This window comes from Cavia porcellus, unplaced genomic scaffold (genome assembly GCF_034190915.1).
Source record: "Cavia porcellus strain 051 isolate PalLab524CR breed Dunkin Hartley unplaced genomic scaffold, mCavPor4.1 scaffold_1, whole genome shotgun sequence".
NCBI lineage: Eukaryota > Metazoa > Chordata > Mammalia > Rodentia > Caviidae > Cavia > Cavia porcellus.
This window is the reverse complement of record NW_026947484.1, coordinates 200688289-200707643: the sequence shown is the minus strand read 5'-3', so window position 1 is coordinate 200707643 and position 19355 is coordinate 200688289. Positions and strand designations below refer to the sequence as shown.

Sequence of the window (19355 nt, the reverse complement as noted above, 5' to 3'; positions counted from 1 at the left end):
TGGAAACAGCCTGAAGAAATCTGCCCTATAATGTAAATACACAGGGCCACCGTGGAGATTTCATTACCATCTTCAGAGTTGTCTGCATCCTAGTTCCGCTGTCTCTAGTTAGAGCCAGTTAAGGGAAGAATGATGGGCTCCGATCCCAAATCTCTTCTGTTAGGGTACTGGCGCTGCACTGTGTGCCCATTCTCCAGAAATGCCTCATCCCTGAAGCCCAGTGTGCACAGGCCTTGGTTCTCACACTTGTCTATGAACCTGCGTGAACATCGGAGGGTCAGCCTGTCACCCTGCCCTAGTGGCAACCCCTCAGGTCACTGTTCCTACTTCTCAGGGAAGAGCTCCTGTCTCTGTCTCTGTGCCTGGGGTCCCAGACCCCACCTCTGTCTGGGTGGTACCGGCGTTTCTGAAAGCTAGCAGGGAATTTTCTCTGAGTAAATGAAGCCATCATCCTCTCTCTGGGCACTTCCTGGTTACCTTCGTGTCAATGTCTATATTTGTAAGATTATTTGTTTAATATCTTTTCTGTCTCTCCACTAGAACTTAAGAAACTACTCCTCCTGTAAATCCAAACCTGGCACTGTTCTTGACCCATCCTGGGTAGTGGATAATTATTTGCTGGGTACATTTTTCCATGGGGTGTTATCTGAGAGTCAAAAGTCAAATCGGATTTGCTTGGAGGGCAAATCTAAACCATACCATAAAAATCCTGGAAGCATGTTCAGTGAATACACAATGAATTAAAATGCACAAATGGAGTAACTTCTTCAATTGAACTATGAAGGTCGCAGTGGAAAGTGTGACCTCCGGCCAGTGTTTCCGTGGCCCTGTCGTCACAAAACTGCCTCTCTCTCAGCACTCTGGTATTTGCCAACAATTTTGTATCTCAGGTGCTGGGTCTCAGACGATTTTCAGCACAGCAAATGGAACGTGCAGGCTTCCCTGATGTGGAGTAAACCTCTGGCCCTGCAGGAAGGGCTTGAACCATTCGCCTAACTTGCAAACATCAGCTGCTCTCACAATCGCCTGATCTAATCTATCACAATTTTTTTTTCAGAGCAGTTGCCTTTCCATGTCATCACTGCTTTCTGCATTGAGAAATTAACAACCGGGCATGTTTTGCTGCCCTGGAGATGGATGGGCATTCATCAATACCCTTCTCAAATGTCTTCTGCTTGACAAGTTGGGCTTCACAGAAGTCAACTGCAAACCACTTAGCGACCCCACACCCTACACCCTCTACGAATCTCCCTGATCATAAAACCAGAACATTGGTGATGCGGCCATTAAAAGAAGCATCGGGAAACCCTCCTGTGCATACAAAACGGGGGGCTCCGCCATGGAAGCTTCCCACAGCCCGAGTGTGGCCTCCTTGCTGCTACACACAGGGTTTAATCCTGTAGGTCTGCGACACCATTAATTTTGCTTGTTCCTCTCCCCTCCCCCACCGTGCACTCCTTCATTTCCTCCTCATAAATATGAAGAACGTATTCCCAATCCTTGTTGAGCAAATGATTCATGCCAAAAGCCCAATATGTACTGACTCAGGGTATTTATATTGTCTCTGGTAGCCAGTATTTGCTAGTATACTGTAATTATTTTTGACAACCTTGCATTTAAGGTAGCCACAGATAACCAACTTAATATTCAAATGTTCATAAATCCTTCTGTTTAATATCCTCCCTACCTAATCTATGTACATTATTATTACAGGTAATGCAGAAAGTACAGGGCATGAAAAGAGCAATTAATCTCGATCTTTCCCCAGGAAGTAATGTCACTCCAAAGCCGGGTTTCTGTATTAATAGCATTATTGGGGGAAAAGAATTTAGGTTCCCAAGGAGGCTCCCCAAACTCCTACGCTGGGAGTCTCAAGTTGCCTAATTAAGGGTCTTCCCAGTCTTGAGATCCCATACCTTCCTGCGCAGTTGTAAGATTTGTGTTCTGCAAAGCCTTGGCTCAGACTGCAGGGCTGGGACAGGTCAGATGTCCTGGGTTGCAATGGGCCCCTGCTGCACCTCTGATTTGATCCCAAATCTTTGGCTTGATTGTTTGGGACTCATTCGTTCTTCCCACCAGTCTTGTGAGGGTGACTCCCAGGCCTTTGCTCTTTGCTTTCTCGTACCCCTTCATCTCGTACCCCATGAAGGACTGTGAGATCAATGAGCTGTCTCTAGCACCCACTCAAGACTCCCAGAACTAACAAGCCCAGGGACTTCTCTCTGCCATGGTGGACTTGTAACCTTCCCCACCCCTGGGGAGACAGAAGAATAACAGCTTTTGGGGGAAAATACAACCAAAACCAAAACCAAAAGGGGTCACAGAGATGGTGGTTGTCCTCTGAGACTGCAGAACTAGAGCCTCTCTGGGCAGGGAAGGCCAGGAAGAAACACGTGGAAACCACAAGGGGAGACTGTGTGGACAGGCATCCTGGACTCCTGGACACAGCCCAAGCTGTGATGAGGATGCTGACCTGCCACAGGAAGAGCGGCCAGTGGACAGAACAGAGGTGACAAGAGCTAAAATCAGAACTAGGCTCAGAGAAGAGCAGGAGTAAATTCCAGGACAAAAGAGTTGGTGGTACCCTGTGGGAGGGCGGGCAGGAAGGATAGGCCGTGGGGCTGATGACCCCATGAGCCAGAAGTCTGGGAGGGCAACAGCACCATCAGACCTGTTCTTCGGTTGTCCTCAGATCAGGGTGAATCCCAGGGACCTGCACCATGCACAGCAAGCTCAAGGCACAACCACAGGGGAACGCTCTGGCTCAGCCACCATCTCCCTGGTACAGAAGAGGCACTCGCGCCCTGTATCAAAAAGACTCCTTGATCTTAGCATCTACACTTTGCCTGACTCCATAGATGCTACACTTTATAACAAGGAAATATACTGCTTGTGTAATTAGGAGATTTTACCCCTAGTCTTGGGCACATGAGAAATCATTCTTCTAACATAATGTCATCAACAAATAACAGGGGTGGGGGGTGGAAGGGTGCAGGCCAGCGGTCCATAGTCAGCAAACATGGAAGGGACCCACGACAGCACCCTGGCCAGGGGCTGAGGTGGGGAGAAAAACTTCTCTCTTTCAGGCTTCTGCATGATGTATGAAGTTCTTGTGTTGGTTTGGTTTTTCTCTTTTAATTTTTAAATTTTTATTAGTACATGTTTGCAGTACACAATGATTACATTCACTGGGGGAGTTGCTACACGTACATAAAACGTCTTAATTTTCTTTACTCCCTCTTCTCTTCCCCTCCCTGCCCCTTCTGAATCTATCTCTTGATCCTCTTGTTTTTGTTTTGTTTTGTTTAACCATAGACATAATCAGTTTTAAAATTGGTAAAAATATCTCAAAAAATAATTACGTGCCCAGGAAAGAGACAAAAACATTTAAACCAACAATACAGCATCCCCCTTAAAAATGAAAAATCTGACTGCTCCATATATTTGGGTCAGAGAAGACAACTGGCTTGGGGCAAGCCTGAAACTCTTGAATCTCAATGTCATCCCTTAGGGAAAGGAGGTAATGCTGGGAGCCACTGTCTAAGGGGAGACCGACCTGCACATGCAGGGAGCTCAGAGCAGCCCTGCAGCACAGGAGATCGCTAACGCTACTTCTTGTTTTTCTAAGCCACCTATTAAAATTCCTTAAAAGGAAAGCCTTTTATGTCTTTAAAGTTTCCTAATTTTGGGCCCAGGTACCAAAAAGAGCATGCTAGGAAATGGGCACATATAGATGCTTTCTTATAAAAATAATGAAATGTCCTGTCACCTAGAGACCCAAAATGGAAAAAAAATCTCCTTTGAAACAAGGCCAGGTCTGGGACTGGGGGTGGGGAATGAGTGTGTAAGTGTGTGTGTGTGTGTGTGTGTGTGTGTGTGTGTGTGTGCGTGCGCGTGTGCCTATGTGATATGAGTCTTCCTTTCATCGGGGCTGCATTAAATCCACTCCACCGGATGACTCACATCCAAACTGGTCTGTGATTTGTCACTTGGAGGAAAGGTAGGCAAATGAGAGCTGCAAGAGAAATTTCCTGGTTTCCTTCTGAGAGCACATTTTAATGGAATTCACTGTACACTTGGGTACGTGGTTAATAACACTGTTAATAAATGAAACACAGCGCCGGCTGCTGATTCTACCCAGTTCACTAAAACCTTAGATAAATTAATAAGGTAATGAAAATAAACCACAACAACAAAAAGAGAAAATTCCGAGCAGGAATATATGTTACTCCTGCTCACTCAGCAAATGGAAATTACTGCTAGACTTACATTTTCTTTGGAGAATGATCTGGTGAAACACAGGTATCTGGTAACCTTGGACTTGAACAAGCCGTCTTTCCAGAGGTCAGCGTCCACACCATCTGCTGTCTGCGCAACCTGCACCGGAGAGACAGGAGAGGACCGCAGGTGAGACAAGATGGAACTGAAGGTGTGCACACGCGGCCCCTCCGTACCTGCTCCAATTAACACTGGCCCGAATTCTCAGGGCATCTCATTAGTTCGTTTCACCAGGCACTAGGAAAAGAGTTTCCAAAGGGGAAAAGAGAGAGTGTGAAAAATACAACTTCTAAAAATATTGTCCCTGGGGAAGCCACTGATTAAAGACACCCTGACAAAAAAATGGTCCTAATGAGAAAAGAGCAACTTTTGTTGTAATGGACCAAGAAGGGGCTGGGAAGTCAGCACATCGGCTGCTTATTACCATGCACTCCAGGGACGGGGCAGGGTGCAGAGAAGGCCCGATGGGCTGTGAAATGCACCTGGGAGGCACTGCCTGTGGGGGACCTGGCAGGGGTTTCTGGGCACTTCTGCCAAGGGGTTCCGGAGGAAATGGGTCAGGAAAACTGGTTCCACACTGCACCATCTTCTTGCTACGAGCCTTGAAGGTGGAATTTGAGGTCAGAAACTGCCTCATGATAGAATAAAAACAATCAGTTCCCTGTTCTGGTCTCACTAGGAAGCCATTTTCTCACATCCAGCTGTAGAAATTGTCCTCCAGGAAACGTTTTAATCTGCCTGACTGCCCTGGACTGGGGAGCAGGCACAGTCATGTGCATGCTGTGGCTTCACAAGGCAACTGGACGGAGGAGCAGAGGGCCAGAGGAGCCTGCTGTTCCCTTCCTTCCTCTCTCTCCAGGCTGTTGTTTTTCTAGGTGGCCTGGGCTGGGTCCAGCAGCCCAGTGCGACAACATCATGGCACCAGGTGACAAGCAATCACTTTCCACACAGTGCCAGGCCCATGAAGCCAGGGCCCTGAAGGGGAGAAGGCCAGCCCCACCTTTCAGGACCTATGGGAAGGGGTCTTCAACTGTCCGTTTTTGGACTGCTTTGGGGTTGTTCCCTGGAGGCTTTTCCTAGATCAAGGTCTAAGCCTTGATCTGACAAGCTGCTGGCCATTCTGACAAAGTGCTGAGAGCGGCTCCTTTCTTTACCCACAGCCGCTGTGATCCGGGCTCATCCCATGCGCACTGAATGCGTGCACCACACTGTATCCGCAGTCCTGGCCCTGACAGGCCCAGGTGCAGTGGTGGGGGCTCCCCAGGACAAGCCTGGTGCCTACGCTCTCTGTGGAGGAGAAGCCACAAAGTCAGCTGACACTAGAAAAGAAGCTTGTTTTTCAAATAGAACAATTGTAAATTAACAAACACAAGCACCAGGAAAAAAAGGCCCTTATGCTGAGTATATAAATCTCTTTGACCTGAAAGCCGAAGGAGGATTGGTATGGGGATAATTTTAGGAGCCGTCTGCTCCGTATGCGTGCAGTGACCCCTCACGCTCTGAAGAAAGTGGAGCGGCTTTGTAAGTGGTTTCCCCCCAATGGCCCACTTGGAGATTCCAGGAAAGTGTGAGACTGCGGGCTGTGGTCTCGGCCTCCACAGCTTGCCTTCCTCCTACAAGAGATGGACCCAACCGCCTCTCCCGTTCAGTCACACGGAGAACCTCCCCCAGCTAACCATCTTCAAGACAAATGGCACAGTGTGAAGTGGACCAGGAAGGCTGGGGTGGGTGGTGGGGAGCCAAAGACCTGGTGAGGAAATGGTGCCATGGAATCCCCAAACAGACCTGCCTGGAAGCCCAGTGGCTTCAGAAGTCCAATGTCCACCTGGGTACTGTGGACATTCTGTCCTGCTGGAGTCACTGCTGGGCTAGAGCACTCCACAGAGCATTTGCAAAGACTGCCCAGCATTTCTGAGCTGACATGAGGACACTGTGGTCTGACATCAAACCAGGTCTGTCATAAATGTCAGGATCCAAAAAGTCCAAAAACGTCCCTTGGGTTTCCGTTCCCACCCACAGTCCTCTGAGATGCCTTCCCCATCTCTGGACCTCGATCTGATCTTCAAAGGCAAATACACATGTGGGGGTTCGCCCCCAGCCATCTGGCCTGGATTATAAGCTTCACTGGGACCAGGCCAATGCCTCTTCTGCTTCCCATTTTACCCCCTGAACCAAGCAGAGCCTGACACAGGTGGGCTCTATCAAAACTTGCTAAAATAAAGAAGGAATCAACCGCTGAATCAGAGCAAAGTCAGAGTCACACACTCTGCCCGCCCCCCCCCCCAGGCGAGGGACTAAGAATGTTTTTAAATAAAGTTTTTAAGACTGAACCCACTGAGCTGAGTGGGACACTTGGACCTCTTTAGTACCCAGGATCTTCCTCCCTCCACTCCCAAATGCCCCACTGTGAAGCATGTACCCACTGCAGCACTGAGGCCACCTGTGCTTCTGGTTCGCTTGTCTGTTCTCTGCCTTATTCCCAAAACAATTTTCTGTGTTTCACACGACTGCTGATCACAGTGCCTCTAAAGCATGTTATGGGTCACACACACACACACACACACACACACACACACACACCCATGTTTGCACCACCTTCCTCTCTTTCCTGGGGTACAGGAGTGGGTGTCCCAAAATAACCAGGGCATTGGCAGATCTCTTCCCTGCCATATTCTTCTAAAGTGACAAGTAGCAAAAGTAGGAACCCACTAAAATGAGGAGCAAGGGAAGAACCAAACACAAGAGAGATGCCGACAAATTCTTGGAGCTGTGGAAAAGTGGGAGTTAGCCAGGGAAAGGGGCAACAATGTAATGGTCTTCAAGGGCCAGTTCAGTGCCCAGGGCCCAGTACCACACACTGCTGAGGTAGATAGGGCTGCAGGGAGAGGGAGGGAGCTCAGCACTGAAGTGGTTGGGCCAGAACAAGGTCCACAAACCAAGCTGAGAGACTACCAGATTCCACATGCATTTCAGGAGTGTTTCTGCAGAAAGTGTGCTGGTGAGGCTCAGGGTGCTGGAGGGAAGGAAGGTGGGGAAGGAGCTGGAGGAACAGGTGCCCTCCAGATTAAAAACAGGGGAGCTAGATCTGCACAATGAAGGGATGTCCCCACCACCACCACCATGCAGCTCACCCTTCCAGACCTCTCCCCAATGCTGGATGAGGAAGCGCTTGTCTCAGCAGACACTGAGGAGGACTAGAGGAGGAACCCCACACAGATAAAGGGGCGCCCTGCTGCAGTGCCCACCATCGAACAGGCTACTCAGTCAGGAGCTCAAACCAGGAGCCAGTGCCTCGCTTCTAGGTATCAACCAGCAAGGATCAGACTCAGGGGTCTTGGTACAAAAGAAAAAAACTAGTAGAAAATAACACGAATTTAAAAAGACAAAGCAGCAGAGAGGGGACAGTGTAAGAGCTGAAAGCAACACCCGCAGGAGGTGGGAATGGGCTGGCGAGGCTGACAGCTTCCCTAATAGCCTTCTGGTGCTGGTTTCTAACTGCAGGTATACACTCGTGACTCCTTTTAGACAAATACCCAGTGCGGCACACTGCACGCTCCTTGCCTGGCGGTGAGACTGCCTCAGTGCGTTCCCAGGCAGGTGACCCCACTCAGAGCGGTGCCCGCCACTGATCCCAGCCTTCCCCACTGCTAGCATCCACCGCAAGTAAACTTTCAGACGCCCCAGGAGCAGCCACAGCTCCAGGGGCATCTCTGGGACGGTGGCAGCCAGTGCTGCAGCACCAAGAGTGGCGGATTGGCCTCTGTCTCACACAGTGCCAACCTCTCACTTCCTCCTCTGGAATCAGACTGGGGTCACGTTTCTTGGCAGGTACAGAGGACAATGTGTCAGGAAACCGGGGAGTAGCCCTCCGGGCAGGAGACTGGCTACTGGCCACTGACCTGTACTACCGTCTGGCTGTAGAGGAGCCCTTGAGGGAGAGTGGGAGAAACCTCCCTGACCTAAAGGACAAGGTGGAGCTGGAGTCTTTCCTCAGTACTTACTGTCTGCAGGAGCCATCAAACTTAAGCGTTAGCATGCGTGTGGACACACACACACACACACACACACACACACACACACACACGGCCAGGGATACCGGCATTATGGCCTCCCAATTTACGGAGGACAAAATGAACACTTAAGAAAACCTGGCCACCAGCACTGAGAACACTCACCTCCCAGGTGAGAACCAGACTGCCGGAGCCCTGCCTTGGGTGGAGGCTGTCAGAGCACTGAGGGGCTGAGCAGGCTACCTGGATCAACCCCAAGGACCCACTCAGGCAGACGAGCCATTGCAGAGATCCACCAGGTGTCACCATGGCAAAAGGAACGGGGATATAAAGATCAATACAGGGCCGAATGCCCAGATGAGGGGACCCTTGAGGACACTTTCTGAAGGCTGCAGGGTTTGAGTGCTGGGCTCTGATGACAGAAGTGGAAGACAAGCCATGTGTTACGGTTTATACATCCCTCCCTAATCCTGTGTGGGATACGTCGCCCGTGCAACAGTGTTAAGAGGTACAGGCTCTGAGGGCCCCACACGATCCTCCAGCAGCAGGCGCTTGGCCCCTACTCTTTATTTCTTGCACCCCAGCCTCGGGACACCTTCTGCCCAGTTACTATAGCAGCAGGCCTGCACCACACGCAGGCCCCGGAGGGTGGGTGTCCCGGCCTCTGGAACCCTGGGCCAAATGAGCAGAAATTGTTTATAATCCACCCAGTCTGTGACATCCTGTTACAACATCAGGAAACAGAATAAAGACACAGTCACTCTCATTTTCTTACACCAAAATCACTTAATTCATTTTGTGAGAACTAAGTCTCAGCTAGCTGCCCTCATGGCTTTAAGAGGCCTCATACAGTAGGGTAGGCCCAGTGTGTTAATTAAATCCTTGTCAGACACAGAGGTGCCCCAGGTTCCCCAGTGAAGGACAGTGCACAAGGACACAGGCACTCGGAAAATGAGAGGAGCCCAGGCTACCAACCTGGGAAGACAGTGTGCTCTGGGCCCAGGGGGCCTCGGGGCTGGCACACAGACAGTGGCCGTCTGCCCTCTTTTCCACGCCCCCTCTGCTCTCTGCCTGCAAGCCTGCCCACCCCAGCCTCTGCTCCTACAGCGCTCAGTCTCGTCCAATCACTGGTGTAAGTGACTCATTATCCCAATGGTGGGACCAGTCAGGCCTGACTCACTGGTAAGGAAGCTGAGGAACAAAAGAACATGGGTTAAATAAACCACGGGGTGTCCACGCCGTGGTTGGTGTAGCTCTTAGGAGGATATGTGCACACCACCTTCTACCTGTGACATGATCAGTGGGGAGAAAACCACTTCCCAAAGGCACACACAAATAGCTCTCGTAAGGCACCAGGCAAAAGGCAAATGCTTTAGTCACGAAATGGGCTGAGGCCATCCATCAGCAATCCAGGGGGCTACACAGATGGCCAGCGGACGTGGAAACATGTTAGACTCGAATAGTTATTAAAAAGAGAGCATGTGATCTTGGCCACACTGATGAAGACACTTGGGAGGTGGGTGACAGTACCAAGGGGGCAGCAGGACACAGGTACATCACTGACTTAGATGAGCTTGGCACTGTGTATCAAAAGCCTTAAAAGCCTCCACGCCTCGTGACCAGGAATTCTGTTTGTAGTGGGCTCTGAGGACATGGTCGGCTTTGTGCACAGATCCCCTCACTGCAGCCATCCTGGGCTTCTGGGTGCCCGAGGCTGCCCAGAGCTGAGGTCTCCGATCCACAGGAGCTGCATCCTAGGCGGGAAAGACATGAAGCAAACATAAAGCAGTGTGAGAGAACACGGGCCTTTCACAATGTCGAACAGGTGACAGGGACAGCCAATGTAGGGGAGGGAGGGGACCGTGCTGCTCAGGAAGGGGTAGGGAGGTGTGCTGTGAGGCTGAGCTCAGGCAGGAAAGGACCTGACCTAGGAGACCTGCCGGGGGAGGGAACAGTGGCCACCCATGTCTGCGGGGGCTCTGTTCATACAGACAGACAATATCAACACTGTGCTTTAAAATCATCTGTATACGAAAGTAGCTAGATACAGAAAAAAAGCAAAGGGTCACTGGCCTCTGCACATTGACTTTATGGGCATTTAAAAGAAAGGAACACATCCTTTTGCTTGCCCGTATTTTCTCATTTAGGCAGGTAACAAGCATATATAGTTTTATAATATGAAAACATAGCACTTATAAAGACTTCATCTCATGGGTTAGGAAATTTAAAATCTACCGGATTTAAACTTGAGAAATAGCTTGTAAATCAATCACCTACCCCACTAAGCCACCTGGAGAGGAGCCGCACACTAAATCATGACAGTGTGAGAGCTTTTTCAACCTCAGGATCAAGTGCCCCTCGCCAAGGAGAGGCTCTCCAGAGACACCGCTAGCCACTAATTTCATCAACCTGTTTACACCCTGGTCTTGAAAAGAGAGCCCACCCACAATTCAGAGACAGAAAGCAGACAGCAAGCAATGCAGGAGGCCAGGAAATGCTGCAGACATTCCAGAGGAAATATCTGGCTGACACGATGAACAAGAAGAAAGTTCAAAGGCGCCTGATGTGTTAAATCATTGACTGTGGAACGCACAGGCTTGGACCAGCGCAGACCTTGGAACCACTTAAGTGCTAAGTCAGAGCGGCAGGGGCAGAGCGTGAGTGGCAGGAGCCTTAGGAACCCGCCTTCCGGATCCAGGCAGAGGCTCGCGCCAAAGGCTCTCTGCAAACCAGAAAGCAAACAACAAGCCAACCACGGCTCTGATGACCAGCCTATAACTCCTGGGTGTTTTCTGGTCTGGTCTGGTTTGCTTCCAAACAGAGCGCTCCAGTCTGCCCCAGACCTGCAGCTGAAATGTCTAATACTTATTAGCATAAGAAATAGAATGCACATCTCTGTCCCCCAGACACGTGGGCCTTTTGCAGCCTCTGGGTTGTTCCCGTTACTCACAGGGCGCCTGCCCTGCAGGGCTCGCCCTCTAGGTAACACGAGGCTGCACGGCTCTGCTTCCCTCTGGCTCTTGCCTAACTATACCCAGACCCTAGCCCTGCCCTTGCTTCAGCTCCTGTTGTCCCCAGGCCCATCTTTGTTGTTGAAAGTGGTGTCACCGCATGGGGCCTGGCTGAAGTAAGCTGCCACCGCACAGCCGCCCTGGTAATACCAGCAGAGAGAAGCTGGATGTTTTGAGCAGATGGATTTGAACTCAAGTCCAACTCTGCTGCTTCCTCTCCAGATCCCGAGTCATACTGGGGCTTCTGAGCCTCAAGGGAAAAGAGAAAATAGTAATATCTACCTCACGGGACTGCTTGTGGGGATTAAGTGTGAGATAGCACAGAAAAACACATAACATGAGCTACCACTTCAGGCTCACTGCAAGAGCTGTAAGTGAGAAGACAATAATGAATGTTGGCAAGGACATGGACAATCCAAACCCTGGCACCCTGCTGGCACTGTGCCTGGTGTGGTCACCTAACAGTCTGCTAGATCCTTCAAATATCAAACACAGAGTTACCCTGTGCTGCAGCAATTCCATCTCCAGGTATATACCCAAGAGACATGTACCCCAAAACTTGCATGTGAATATTCACTGAAGCATTTTTTTTTCATAGTCACCAAGTAACACAAACAAGGCAAATGTCTGTCAACTGATGGAACAGAATGTGTGCTATGAATATTACTCACTCATGAAAAGGAATGAAGTACCAATACAACATGGACAGAGATGGAAAACATCATGCTAACTAAAATAAGATAAGCACACAAGTTCATATATTATATGATTTTGTTCATATAAAATGTTCAGAAAAGGAAAGTCCACCAATGTAGAAAGTAGAGAGAAATGTAGAGCACCACTAACAGTGAGGGTTCTTCTGGGGGTGATGGTGATGGCTGTGCAACTCTGTGAACACAGCAGAAACCACCTGTATGTACTTTAAAAGAATGGATTTCAGGGTATGCAAAGTGCATCTCCATAAAGCTGTTTTTGCAAAGCACTTAGGGTAAGCTCTGAGACACACAGACACTCAAAAATGTTCCTTACTGATTATAATCTCCGGTCCTTAGCATAAGGATCTTACATTATTTATTTTCCCAAGCAACCGGCCCATTGCCCCGGTAAAAATACACCACCAGCTGTGTGACACTTGGCTACACGAGCCACGGAGTGAAGGCAGAATCACAGCAACGCACAAAGGCTGAGGTGAGCAAAGCTGGGCTTTGTCCACCCTACTGGTGCCCAGCTGCCCAGAGAGGATGGACTCTCAGTGCACAGGCAGGAAGAGGCAGAGCCCTGCTTCTATCTGGGGCCCCAGGGACCCCCTGGTTGGGCACCTCCAGAGGGGCACAGGAAGTCCCATGTGGCACTTAGCTCTTGGGGCTGAGAGATCCCACATGGGCAGCATAGCCACAGCCCTGCTCTGTCCAGGTCACCAGGAAGGAGGGCCTGGGCCGGGAGTGCTCCTGACTCTGCCTCAGTGTCAGGGGCGCTCACGTCCTGGCCTGGGACACTCAGTCTGTCCTGGGGCCCTGCTGACGCCAGACACTGAAACACAGACTGTTCTGACCGCAACACCCAGAGCCCGGCAGTCACCATGGAACAAAAACTAAATCGGAGTCCTGCCCACAGCAAAGCCTTATCTTGGTGGCTTAAAGATTAGCTGTGAAGGGACTGGGGATTTAGCTCAGCGGCATAAGCGCCTGCCTTACAAGCAGGCAGTCATGAGTTCAATCCCTGGTACCGATAAAAAGGAAAAAGACAAAAAAAAAAAAAAAAGATTAGCTGTGAAACCAAGGCTTTCAAACTTTGAGCAAAACTGTGTAATAACTGTATCCTTCTGGAAGGAATTATTAAAGAAATATCCTTATATTTCTTTACATGTCTACTAGGGTACCAATGAATTTTAGTTCCCTACACCTAAAAACTTGGATACCACAAAGACACACACACACTAAGCAAAAATACACTCCCAATGATGAACAGTGAGGACAGCACTGACAGGGAATGAACATCTAAAATCAGGAAACAAAGACTAAAATCCACCAGATCAATGAGAAAAAGAAAGTGTCCACAAGAGCCATGGCCGTACCCCATTAGATAAAGTTTCGTCTGCCTAGGAAGAGGAACACATTACACACGATGATGACCGATCATTCACAAAAAATTCTGACCAAACTGTGAGGCAACAAACATCTGCTGAGCAGTACACACACTGACATAGCATGGGAGGCCACACAACATGGGTGTTAATCACAACATTACCTATACTAGTAAATTCCTAGGAACAAAGCCAAGTGTGGCAGTGCACACCTGTAATCCCTGGACTTCGGAGGCTGAGGCAGGAGGATTACCGTGAGTTAGAGGGCAGGCTGGGTTGCATAGTGAGTTCAAGGCCAGCCTGAATTACAAAGCAAGACCTTGTTTCAAAAACCAAAAATCAGTCAATCAATCTTGACAGTAACCCATTAACTAGGGGTGAATATATAAGTTTTAGAGTACACATGCAAGAAGTTTCCATACAGATTGAAAATGAAGCAGAGCTATATGCGTCCGCAAGGGTGAGCCTCCAGAACAGTGTTAAGCAAAAGAGGCAATGGAAACACACACAGGCCCTCTACACGCCACATTACATAATCCATAGGAAGTTTGAAAATATGGAAAAATACATAAGATGATCAACACTAACTCGGAACAGCGTAAAGAATGGGTAAATGTTTTCTTTCTTTAAACAAACAAACAAAAGAAAAAACTTCACATAAACTTCGTAAAATAGTAAGACCTGGAAAAGCTGCATGGATTTACTACATGGCTTTTCATACTTTTCCATCTGTTTAAAATGTTTCATAATATAATTTTCAATTTTGCAAATCAGATAACAGACCTAACAAAGCAACATTTCTTTCCCAGATACTCACTATTGTGCACAAAGAACAGACTTGCCGGAAGAAACACAGCTCAATCGGTTTAGCTGAAAAGTCAGACAAGCAAATAATTTTTCAAATTAAAAAATATTTCAAAAATTTTTTTTCACAATTAAAGGTCACCTTGTGTTTTCATTTACTAAACCTGACACCCCGGACAGGGAGGGACATCTAAGGGTTATTTAGTGAAAAAGTAATGCCTCCTAGCAGAGGTTTGGGTGGAGAGCCGGCCCCACCGCGCAGGCCAGTTAACCAGAGACGCAGATGTGTGAGCAGCAATCTGGAAAGACCTCCGAACACGTGCACTCATAAAAATAAAGCAAGAACTTGCTGCATGATCTCATCCTTATTAGGAACGCAAATTATCATGATCTGGACCCACAAGTCATTCATATACACAAATGCAGAACAGGAAATTAGCAAGGCCCAGTGAGCGAACTGGGGACAGCAGCCACAGCCACCAGGGCTGTCCAGGATGTCCTTCAGTTTGGGCTGCATTGTTTGATGTTCTTAAAATAAGAAAACAGCCTGGGCGTGGTGGCGCATCCCTGTAATCCCAGCACTCTGGAGGCTGAGGCATGAAGACCCTTGGGAGTTCCAGACCAGCCTGGGCTACAAAGTAAGTTCAAGGCCAGCCTGAACTGCATACTGAGACCCTGTCTCAAAAAGACAAAAATAAATAAATAAAATAAAATACGAAGGCATCCTTGTATTCTTTTTTAAACTAGAAAGAAGTTTTTTTTTTTTTTTTTTTGTGAAAAGAACAAAAGGAAGCTAGAAGGATGTTACCAGACCATCTATGTGTACGTGTGGGATCAGAGGAAAAGAAAGGTAACATTTTCCTTCTGTTGTTTATAAGAACCACGCGAGTTTAGGTTTTCTGAAATGAGCTTTTATATTTTTAACGTGGCATGAGCAGAGGAGGAAAAACAGTGAGGTGAAGCCAAGCCAAGATTTCAGCAGGTCAAGCCGGTCTCTGAGTCTCTGCTCACCATGCCCCTGTGTGCCAAAGCTCCCCTCTGGCTGAAATCACCACGACAGCCCCTACTGCCCACGTCCTGGGTCAGGACAGTGGAGATCGCAGCCGTTTACAACACGGGTCTGTCCTGAGAGATGCGTTCCAGCCCAGGTTTGGCTCAGGGCCTGGCTCCCTTCCTTAATCTCTCTCGCTCGCACAGCCGGCTGTAGTGATACTAAAATCAACAATGCAGACCAAGTGCACCACACCAGCACCTAGCACGGCAATGGCCCTAGCGCAGGAAGCACGCTGGTGGCTGCTGGAAACCCACTTCCCTCCTGCATCAGATAAGCAGCCTGAGCTGCATGTGAGGGTGTCCCTGGCACGCAGCACGGCCCTCCAGCAGCAGTCTTTACTTTTCTTTGGCAAGTATTTATGAAGCACTTGAGATCTGTGCCAAGCACGTACAGGTATAAGCCAGGCCTGCTCCTCCCTGCCTCTCGAGGGTCCACAGATCGGCTGGACAGCAGTCCAGGCAGATGCTGGCTCTGGGTACCTCCCAAAGAGGCCTCAGGCATCCAGGCTCTGCTTCGCAGGCTGGACCATGAAAGGAGGACACCTGCAGGCACAGACTGCAGGGACTGTGAGAGCCAGGCTTGGGTGCACTGCAAGGGCCAGGCTGCGCTGAGTCCCCTGGCACAGAGGGTGTGGGGCAGGGTAGGTGATGAGAAAGCAGGTGGGGGAGGGGGGCTAGAAGCAGAGGCAGCAGGAACACAGCAAGGGCAGAGGGGAAGCAGGAAGAAAGGAAGGAAGGGATGGAGTTGGCCGAGAGTAAAAAAGGCTGGACGAAGCTGTAGGCTGTGCGGGAGGTGGAGAGGAGAGCAGGCCTCCAAGTGCTGGGGTGCCGGGTGCTGGGCCAGTCAGAGTTTGGCCGTCCCAGTCCCAGGAAGCGCTAGGGAGCTCAGGGCAGGGAGGAAGAACTGGGAGAGCCACGCTGAAAGGCGGGATGCCAGGGGACCAGGTCCCTTTGGAAGGGACCCTTGGTCCATGGGCCAAGGGCATGAGGATCTGACCTGGGCGAAGGCAGAGCCCCAAAGGACGACCCAAAAGATGAAGAAACTTCTTGAAAAGACTCCCAGTGGACTGGGCTCCACTGCAGGGATGGGGTTCTGGGGTCAGGGGGAGGGGCATTGGGGATTTGTTGTTGTTTTATTTTGTTTTGTTTTATTTTGTTTTTTGTAGTACTGGGGATTGAACCCAGGGCCTTCAGACTAAGCTTCACCCCTAGCCCTTTTTTTAAGTTTTTAGAGACACGGTCTCACTAAATTGCTCAGGTTACCTAGCTGGGCTGACACTTGAAATGCTCCTGCCTCAGCCTCCCACAGTGCTGGAATGATAGATGTATACACCACAAAGGAGAGGGCAGCCCCGCTGCATGGGGACACAGTGCAGTTCCAGCCCGGCCAGACCCGGGTGAGGAAAGAGCACAGTGACAGAGGCTGGGTCTGAGTCTGCGGCCGTATGAGCTGAAAGAAAGTCTACCACAGGAAGGGCAGAACAGGAAACGCAGGACATCAAAGGGAAGGGGTCCCAGTAACTCAAGAAAGCAGCATTGCAGGAGAATATCTGACAACGTAAGAAAATACTGCAACAGTACAGTAAGAAACACAATGCACTAACAGCTATAAAATAATATATGTAACAGGGTCCCACTACTGCACGCATTCACACAGAAAGAGAAAACTAAAGACCGTTTGTCAAAGTATCAATGGCTTTCCTGAGTAGTACGATTAGGTAAGACGATGGTTCACTTTTATTTCCTTCCTTGTGCTTTTCTTTACCTTGTAAAAGTCTATCATGAACACGTATTCATTCTGCACTCAGAAAATGTATGTATGAAGGAAGGAAGGCAGTGGCTGGAGTTGAAAGGTTGGAGTGAGACACTAATCAAGAATTGGATGGGTGCAGGGTGTGGTGGACCATGCCTGTGAGTCCAGCACTCAGGAGGCTGAGGCAGGAGGATCTCAGCACTCAGGAGGCTGAAGCAGTGAGCTCCAGGCCAGCTTGAACTAAGAACGAGACCCTAACTCACAAAACCAAAGAAAAAAAGAAGATTAGAGACGAGGTAGAGATGGTTAGGAAGATAAGATGGTGAGTGGAACGGTCTGGGAGAGAAACGCACACAAAGACAGGAGCTGAGGGCCAGCAGGATGCAAGGCAGCGGGGATCCTGCAGAGAGGACTGACTATGGATGGAAAAAGCCATAATACCCTGGATTTATGGGAGACCCAGGACAAGAAGACAAGGAAAGGAGAGTTCACCAGGGTGCCACTCTGGGCAGAGGGCCACCTGAGGGCTGGGGAGGTACAACAGATCCCAGGTGCAATACACCCGACTCTCTCACCTGTCCGTTCCCAGCCTCTAGCAAGGGGACTTAACAGAGACCTGCTAATGAGAAACACATCCCTCTCTACAGTCTGATGACATCACCTGCCAAGCCAGAAGGGTGAGCCATGAAGAGGGGCCCAAGGGGACTCAGGAACCCGGAGAGATGCTGGCTCCCCAGCCGCAGCATGGGCCCCGAGAGACATTCGGGCACCTTCTCCAGAACAAGAAGGAAGCTGTTCTTTGTCAGGCCAAGCCGAGGGGCCGAGGTAGGTCCAATGACAGGACACGATTCCTGAGACACACAAAGAGAGGACAGTGCCAGGTCTGCCTTAGCTGAGAGTCAGGAAGCAGTGACCCTGAGGGCAGCTGTAACCAGCGACCCTGTATGGACCCCCAGGCCTTGGGAAAGGACGCTGGCCTGAGGAAAGTTTCCCTCTGCCCTACTGTGCGCTCCCCACCTCTGTCCAGCTCTCTGAGGGCACACCCAGCCTGTGCTGGAGCCAGCAAAGTCGGACTGCACAGCTTGGCTCTGGGCCGACTGGATTTAACACAGCAGCCCCAACAGACCCAACAAGACAAGGAGGGCAGGAAGAGTTAAAGCGACAGGATTTCAGAGAAGACAAGTTGAACCCGTACTGTTCATGAGTCACGCTCAATGACAGGAGGCAAGAAAGCAAAGGAGATGAACTGACCGCGTGACGAAGTCACTCTTCCTATTGACTCTATTACTCAGCTCTCAAACCACATTGCCAGCTGTAATTGCATTTCAATTCATGTTTAACACCAGCATAACTTAGCTGGATGTTGGCATCCAATATCCCAGACACAGAAAGGCAAACAGAAAACAGCCAACTCAATTCAATAAATGTCCTTTGTGTGCCTGCTGGAGTCTGAACACACCCAGGCACTGTGCTGGGCATCAGCAGCACAGCTTCAGGAAAGACACAAGTCACCGGGGGAGACTGCTGGCTGACGGCTGTCACGAAGACTGGTAAGAGCTGCAGTACAGGAAAGGGAAGATGTTATCAGGACACAGAGCAGAAGGCAGCTCCCTAAGGGAATGGTGCATGCATGTGCAAAGGCACAGGGGCAAGAATGGCAATAGTACCTCTGGGGAACTGGACAGAGGTCGAGGGGACAGGGTGAGTGCTGTAAAGTAGGGAAGGAGTAAATCAAATCTGAGGATGCCAGTGAAGCATCCACTAGACAGGGCACTCACTGGCAAGGTCAACAATGAATTCGCCTTTGAATCTAAAACCAGGGCCAGGACACAATTCTAAGCAGGGAGTGACCTAGTCTTAGACCGTTTCCAGTGGCAGGGATTCAGGAAAGGCCAGGGGAGGTCAGGATGGAGTTAAGGGGTGCACTGGGAGACAGTTCAATAGCCCTTAACAAAGGAACTGGAGAGACAGCGAACAGGGATGGGGTCAGCCAATGGGCCAACCCCTTCCCAAACTCTTCCTGCTTTCCCACCCCTTCCCACTGACGCGTGGACTCCTAATGCGTGGACTCCTAATGCGTGGACTCTGCAGCCATGGACTCCGCACCACGCTGACTTTGAAAATCTGCCATTCTGAGCTGAAGGGTCATAGAGCAGCCAGGGAACAAAGTGGAGAATTAGAAACAAGAAAATTCCCTGCAATTACTGGGTGCCACAGAAATTTATTTTTGAAAGGTTCATTTTAAAGATGGAGAAAGTACTTTTAGAGATGGAGAAAAAACAGAAAGGAAGGGGAGACAAGAGACATGAAAATAATCAAAAGGTTATATGTATGTACCAGTGTATCAGAATTAAGCCTCACTG

At 49.6% G+C, this 19355-nt stretch overlaps 1 protein-coding gene across 3 annotated transcripts in view; it reads right to left on the bottom strand.

Moving 5' to 3' along the window:
- The window catches only part of Mvb12b (multivesicular body subunit 12B), a 163820-nt gene that overhangs the window by 106217 nt on the left and 38248 nt on the right, over positions 1–19355 (bottom strand). For all 3 annotated transcript variants that reach the window (XM_063227666.1, XM_063227674.1, XM_063227668.1), the window contains exon 3: positions 4270–4377. In XM_063227666.1, coding sequence (XP_063083736.1) covers positions 4270–4377 — 108 coding nt within the window. The remainder of the gene's footprint in view (positions 1–4269; positions 4378–19355) is intronic.